General features: G+C 45.8%; 1 protein-coding gene across 1 annotated transcript; it reads right to left on the reverse strand.

Annotated features, from left to right (window-relative positions):
* Positions 1-341: 341 nt before the first annotated feature.
* On the reverse strand, positions 342-5,819 carry ITM2A (integral membrane protein 2A). The gene is made up of 5 exons (XM_010134626.1): positions 5,671-5,819; positions 5,263-5,451; positions 4,239-4,349; positions 2,977-3,127; positions 342-925 (listed from the first exon to the last, which is right to left on the reverse strand). Exons 1-5 carry the CDS (start codon positions 5,677-5,679, stop codon positions 837-839), a joined length of 549 nt encoding a protein of 182 aa, XP_010132928.1. The 5' UTR covers positions 5,680-5,819; the 3' UTR covers positions 342-836.
* Positions 5,820-7,109: the final 1,290 nt, after the last annotated feature.

Below are 7,109 nucleotides of genomic sequence, written 5' to 3' on the forward strand. Positions count from 1 at the left end.
GCTCATAAAAAGTGGATCTAAAAAGTTCATACAAGCCAGAGTAGTTTAAATTGACAACTACAGTCACGTTCACAAGTGAGCTCTACCAGAACGGGTTCCTGAAATAGGAAGTTACAGGATAAACCAATTCGTAACTAAAAATACTGATGAGCTTTAAGAGCAACTCTATCCTAACTTAACAACCCAAGAGCAAACCCAAACAGAGGTGGAGGAATTAAACGTAAGCTGGGGGAAGGTTCCAAATATACAGACGAATTCAATACAGTAATTGCACAAAAGGAAAGAGGGTAGTGTTAAAGGGTTCCGGTCGCTGAGGCTAGGGGTCACATGCTTCACACGTGGCAGTTAAAATAAACCTTTAGTGTTGCGCGTCGGAAGGTTTGTTCAGCCAGGTTACGGAATGCAGAGCTACCCTACAGAGCTACGCGAGATGTGCAAACCACAGACTGTTCATAGTCATTATCCTGTGAAGGGTAAGGTGAGCAGAACTGCTTCCAGCCAAGGAACTGGTTAACATTTTTTTATATATATATATATTTTTCTGCCATTCCCAGATTACACTAAATCAAACACATTCAACAGATAAACTGATATTAACCTTCTAAAAAATAAAACCTTACTCAAATTTAAAGTCTTATTACATGAGACAGCTGAGAAGTACTACCAAGGATCAAAAGAAAGCTGAAATGGTGACTTTGTCTTTTGAAATACAAGCGATACACAGAAAATGCATAAGGCTTTTGATTATCACTGCACATTTTAATTTAAGAAGTCGATGTCTAATACTCAGACTTCTCGATGAAGGTGTGCACTAGTCACCTCCCATCCAACACCTTTCACTGTTGACAGATCTTTGTTTCAACAACGAAAGAGTTTTCAAAGTGTCTGATTGAGCGACAGTTCTCCACTGAACGTTTCTGCAGACCTGGGGATGAGAGAAGACGAGAGCCTCAGTAAAGCACATCTCCAACCCCACAGCAAGTACCGACAGGTTTTATCTCGTTAAGAACAGCAGCAACACACCGTAATTCAGTACATGGCATTTCTACAGACAGAAATTGTTACTAGAGCTTGGTACCAGTTTGTTCTCTATCAGAAACCTCCCTTGTTTCTGGAATGGTAGCGACAGGAAGGGCCCATGTACACCACTGGGAACAGAGCAAGGGAGCACCTTTTCCTGGTGTCCCCACCACCATTTTAGTGACAGAGGATACAACACTAAATATGTCTTCTCTGGCAAAATGTCTTCCTAACCACAAAAAGGACAAAAAGCAAAGCAGATTGAAATTACAGAGAAAGAGTTTAAAAACTCAGAAAGGGTGCATAACAAAAACAATCCCTAGGTCTCTACCAGGCCCTCCCAGCAGCCAGCATGTATGAACACAGCCTCTACAGAGCAGCCTCCACCTCGCCAAGGGCCCTGGGGGGATTTGCCACTCAGCTGATGACCTTACTGAAGTTTTTCCTAACGCTATTAAAGTGATTTTCTCTATTTTGGGACATGCAGGCACTGGATTTGACCCAGGCAGTTTACCTGTATCAGCTGAAAATCTTTACTAGGAGATGAAAATAGAGTAGTCCTGCCAAAGACAAGCTGCTCAGCTAAAGCACTTCAATACACAACCTCTAAAGAAGAGAGATTCACAGCGTGTTTAACAAGCAGGGAATTGTTCAGAGTGAGGGAGATGAGCTATCCACCCGAGTCCAGAAGCACCCGCTCTTACAGCCGACCCAGCAGGGCACTGCTTTAGCTCACGCACACGTTCAAAGAGGCTGTCCTTCAACTCCTCTCCCCTTCCTCTCTGCAAACCAGGCTTCCAGTGGCCATCTAACTGGGTACGACACTGCACGGTCAGGATGACCTGTCTGGTTTCTCACATGCCTTCAGTTAGAACTCCAGGGTACTGCCGCAGAACTGGAAGTCGGTTTGATCTACCCGGTGAACCCACAAGCTCTACAGAATCTGAGAGCTGTCCCTGGACAGCTTTCTCCTCCGCAGCACTCATCCCTTTGACTATAGCTTTCAAGGGCAAACAAGGTCAGCTACAGACAGAACCTGCTCCAAGCAGCATTGTACATGCACTGAAACCTTCTGTGCGAGCACTCTGCAGAAGCCCTCTCCTTCGCAGCAATGGTATCAGCAGCAAGCTACGGCAAGAGGATCTAAGGGCTCATCAAAAACCCTCCTCACAGCAGTGTTGGGACACCGCAGCCTTTCCATCACAGCAGCAAACAATCGACACTTGTTCATAAAAGCACCTTCACAACAGCCACAAGACACGTCTCTCCCTCCTGTAAAGGCAACATTTTCTGCTTCTTCACGTGCCCTACTCAGTCAGCTACACAGGGCCAGTTTCAGGCTCCCACACGGAGAGCCCTCCACCTCAAGCACAGAGCAGACAGCTGCAAGCAGTAGCTGGGCTGAGGAAGCTCTTGCCTAAGAGCTTGGCAGGAAAAGCAGAGCAGAGTTCTGACAAGCCAAACGTGCTTGTCAGAGCCAAAGGCTCCAACTGACAAAGGAGTAACTCGCTAGTAGTTCCTGTAAAGTGTTCTTCCTCTTTCAGAGAGGAAGTCTGGGATGTCCGGAGCTAGCTGTTAATTTTTTTTTCAGAGCAAGTGAAGCAGAAGATAATGTTTTTGCTTGGTCATCCTGTAACCCAGTTTTAGACAGGACACTTGCAGACTATGCTGCAGCTACAGAGGCTCAGTATCAGATTTATTATATGAGTTTTGTGGCCAAAGTAACTTAAGACTTCAACCAAAAGATGGAACAGAAATAGGCTTAAGTTAAAAAGTTGGTTTGAGCTTGTATCCTCTGTCTCTGTAACTGAAACTCTCACCACATTCAAATGACACTTCAGATACATACCTGAAAGCAGGGGAAAACACCCAGCAGCCCTATGAGCACTCAAAGGTTTAAGCATTCACCCCTTCCCTAGTTGAACAAGAGATTTTTTTTCCCTGAAGGGGACTTACCTGTTATCTGGTCTCTGCGCTGAAGTCTGAATGTCTCTTTGCCAACACAGAGCTGGTAGATGAAGATACCCAAATCAGACACGTTGTCTATCTCCTCTGTAACCACCATTTCTTCACGGACTAGGTAGGTCTGAGGCAAGTAAGAGCCAGTCTAAAAGAGACAAAGTCTTGAGATACAGTATTCTGTTCACCTTGGACAAACACCGCATTTCACTCTTTGCTTTGCAAAGATTTTTCATCTTTCCTTCTTTGCAGAAGTTTCATCTTTCCTTCTGGTTAATGCTAAGGTATGCTAGTCCCCAACAGCTGCATTCCAGAGAGCTTAAAACCTGACAAAGGCCATTTCCAACAGTTGCAGTTACATTCAACCAACGTGCTGTTAACCTTAACTTCGCTCGCCTCCCACAAAGCCAACAGAGATAGAACCTCTTTGAGTTTACTTGTGTGCAACAGAAAGTTTGCAGTGAAAGAGGTGAAAAAGTATTACGAAAGTTTCCATGTTTGAGGCAATATATTTATAATACAAAAAACCTCAAGGTGACCTACAAAAGTTCAGTCTTCACCACAGCACCATGCAAAAACTTCCCACCCCTCATGACCAACTCCCTAAAAGTGTGGGCAGGGAGACACGATTAAGTATGTCTTCATGAAGCCGCAGAAAGCAGCACAAGCTAAGCTAGATCAGGTGGCCTCCAGCATGAGGTGGGGAGGAGGCAGTGACTTTTTTGTGAAGTCCATTTGACACACAATAGCCCGGTATGGCAGTTAATTCCACAGTAGCAGCGAACTCTATCGACTTGACCCATACCTTGGAAAAATCCCGGCTCTAGTCACTGAAGGGTCAAAGCGCCTGCAGTGAGCCCCGAGCTACAGTGCCAATAAACCAGGAGAACACGTGCACGTTGTTCTTTTCAGCAGAACTCACGGGGCGAGGGAGCTTTCCGCTACTAACTGTCAGGTTTAGCCTTTCAACATTTGGAGCTTTATCAAATTGTTTTACAACAGCTAAATTCAACCCTATTTGCTAGTTGCTTTCAGCCTCCATGACGCTTGGTATTGCTAAGAGCATTAAGCACGACTCTACTCAACATAATATGCACTGACAGCTGGCCTTAACTTCAGTGCAGCAACTGAGCGGGGGATTAGGTACTCCCATGCTGGAACAGTTCTCTTGCCATCGGACTGGAGCTCAGGAGCAACACCCAGCACTCGTACCCAAAATGATCTTGTCAGCACAACTAGACAGTAACGCTTCCACATACCGCCAGTTTCGCAAAGAGATCCATCAGGTTCCGTGGCGGCATAACGATGGAGGTGTTCAGCGGGATCACGTAGCAGTTACCCAGTTGCAAGTCAAGATATGCCGTCAAAAGCTATTTTGAAAAGCACAGTTTCAGTTAATATCGAGAAGGTATTTGGGAGTTTTGCTCTCCTAACCACAGAACAATTAGCACTGTGCAAACAAAAGGCATCCAGCTGCTGATAAGCAAACGCCCCCTGTAGCTGGTTCTTCTGAGGCGTAAGTCTCCAGAAGGTCATATCGGTGTTACCGCCGAGCACAAGAACTGCAGAGACTGGAACTATCAACACAGCTACTTGTTTGATTAGGACTTTGCACAGCACTTAGCTAGAACCGACTCAAGCCCTTCAGGTGCCCAAATCCTTAAAGTTCTAGACAAGATTCTGTCAAGACAAGAGAGATAAAGCTGCGAACACTGCGAAGGCAGGTAGCACAGCTTGGCTGCATGGCACTCCACGCAGCTGCTAACAGCAGCGGCTACAGAGGTCAGTCCTGGTGCCTTTACTGTGATTGTGCCTGCCCTGCCAAGGTTTGATTTCCGAAGGCCCTGCAAGAGCTTTTCCAGCTGCCTCAGGGTACCAGCTAATACAATTGACAGACCTTTAACAAAAAGGTTAAACTAAAACCATCCACTTTCATTTATGTGGGATTCTTGACCAAATGGCAGCTGTCGCTTCCAGACATCCCATGGGCAGCTCAGCACCGAGACACATTGTTTTGCGAAAGGACCCGATCAGAGTCACTGCAGAATGAACTCCGCTCTAGCACTCTAACAGTCCTCCCTGGCAGAAGTTAAATCTACTCTTACAGAGTTGAAAGGGTCAGATTTCCCACTCTTAAACCCATCCCCAAAGAGAAGCCGCTGCTGACAGTGAGCTTTAAAGGTCTCAGCAACGAAACCCCTGAAGCTGTTACAACCACCATCTGCTCCAGTTTCCCAGAGAGCAACAAGACCAGTTTGTTCCCATCACTTCACATCCACTCACCCTATCGAAGTCGTGAACGATGGCTGCTGGGTCGCTGTCCGAGAACTTGGGAACAGGCACATCGATGATGGCTATGTTGTCATCTTCTCGGATATCAGCTTCCTCAGCAATGGGGAGGAAATAGGGTTCCACTGCACGATCACGATTCTCATTTTCAAAGTAACACATTTCACCACGGTACACCTTGTGCTGAAGGCAAGAGCAAGGCTAGTTATTTTTACAGCCAAGGTTGCTTTAAAACCATATTTCTAACACTTACACTACAATAAAGCCCAGGTCTGTCATGTCTGGAGCTTTCAGAAAGGGCAGAGCAGTATTCATGTCCCAGTTACTGGAGGTGTATCCAGTTATAATTAGACTTTTTTTTCCTTCCATGATGCTTACAGAAAAAAAGAACTTTCACATTACCTTGGGCATGAAGTACTTGTAGATGCAGGCTCCACCAACCACAACTCCCGCCAAGATGAACGCCAGACCCAGCAGAGTCAACAGACATCTTCCAGATGAGCTCTCACCTCTATGTGTAGCAACCTCTGGATCCTTTGAATAAAGGGGACGAGAACTTAGAAAGTGTAGCTGCTCTGAATTTAAAGTCACCTGTTACCTATCGCTCCACCTTGACCTGCCATCTTCTCTCTCTTCTAGGTATGCAGTCAGAACTGCAAGTCAAGCATCACACAGTAAGGTAACACTTCCATGAACCACTGCTGCATGTACCACGACCAGTTTTCAAACAGCACTGGAAGAGGCCATTTCCTTCATGAGAAGATGCTTCCCAGACAAACCCTGACCCAGAACTGATTTGAGGTGTAAGATCTAAAGAGCTGTAACAGAAGACACAGCACTGCAGCATCGTACAAGGGAAGCAGGATTTGTAGAGCAAGGTCATACTGAGGCACGTGGTGTCTTCAGGCCTCTTCCCCAAAGCCTATTTCCTCTCCTCCTCTTGCTCTGTCACATGGATTAAGATAACACTTTTCCTTACAAAGCTGGACTGACAGAAAAAGCAAAGATGCAACTTTGTCTATCAGTTGGGAAGAGACATCTGATGCGAGTCAAAAATTCTGCCTTTAGAACTTGTAATAGCACAAGTGAAATCCACCATGAAAGAGGACCACTCAGCTTAAATGCAGCTTCAAATCACGCCAAATAAAAATCCTACACTTCCTACCTTGCAGCTTCAAAATACTCTCTCTTCCACCCTAGCCCCGGAGAAGTTTCATTTCCAGCAGCCTGAAACTTCTTCTCTTTAGTTCAGTGACTTGTTTTCCCCCCACCCACAGCATTCTCTCAACTGAGAGAATCCAAAGGAGACTGCTGTCCCCACCAGTGACGCGGTGAGGAGTTGTGTAATACCGACGGAAAGATAGTGGCAGTGTCTGAACTGCAAGTTTACCGCTCAGGGATTCTCCCAGTGCCTTACTAGAGTTCCAGGGATGTCCTTTAATGATTCACGACTGCGGTATTTAGCAGCTCACTCTCAAGACCTGCTCTTTGTACTGGGCAGGAAGAGAAACGGGATTTCACAGCAAAAGCTCTTTGCCTTCGTGCTGTCCCTGGAGTCCACAGCTAGATTTAGCACGGCAGCTTAGACCACCTGCCTCTACCTGAGCCCCATGATTTGCACTCCTGTAGAACACAACATATTTAAGTGCCCTGTGACCACGACAAGCCACAGCATTAATACAAAGGCTGCACATATTTCCACGCTCAGCAAGATACTGCAGTGTAAAAGTCAAACGCATCAGCTATGCAAGTACTGAAACAAAAAACAAGCTGTTTTGCAAAAGTCAATACTCCCACATTCCACTCTTGCATCCTCCAAACAGAAAAGTGTTGGTTCAGCA

The sequence above is a fragment of the Buceros rhinoceros genome, unplaced genomic scaffold (genome assembly GCF_000710305.1).
Source record: "Buceros rhinoceros silvestris isolate BGI_N320 unplaced genomic scaffold, ASM71030v1 scaffold15574, whole genome shotgun sequence".
In the NCBI taxonomy this organism is placed as follows: Eukaryota; Metazoa; Chordata; class Aves; order Bucerotiformes; family Bucerotidae; genus Buceros; species Buceros rhinoceros.

Bases quoted from the DNA above. Each gene is read 5' to 3' on its own strand.
- ITM2A (XM_010134626.1), bottom strand. The intron at 4,350-5,262 runs GTGAGTGGATGT...TTTTCAAAATAG, and splicing joins TCGTTCACGACTTCGATAGG to CTTTTGACGGCATATCTTGA. The intron at 926-2,976 runs GTAAGTCCCCTT...TCTCATCCCCAG, and splicing joins GCGCAGAGACCAGATAACAG to GTCTGCAGAAACGTTCAGTG.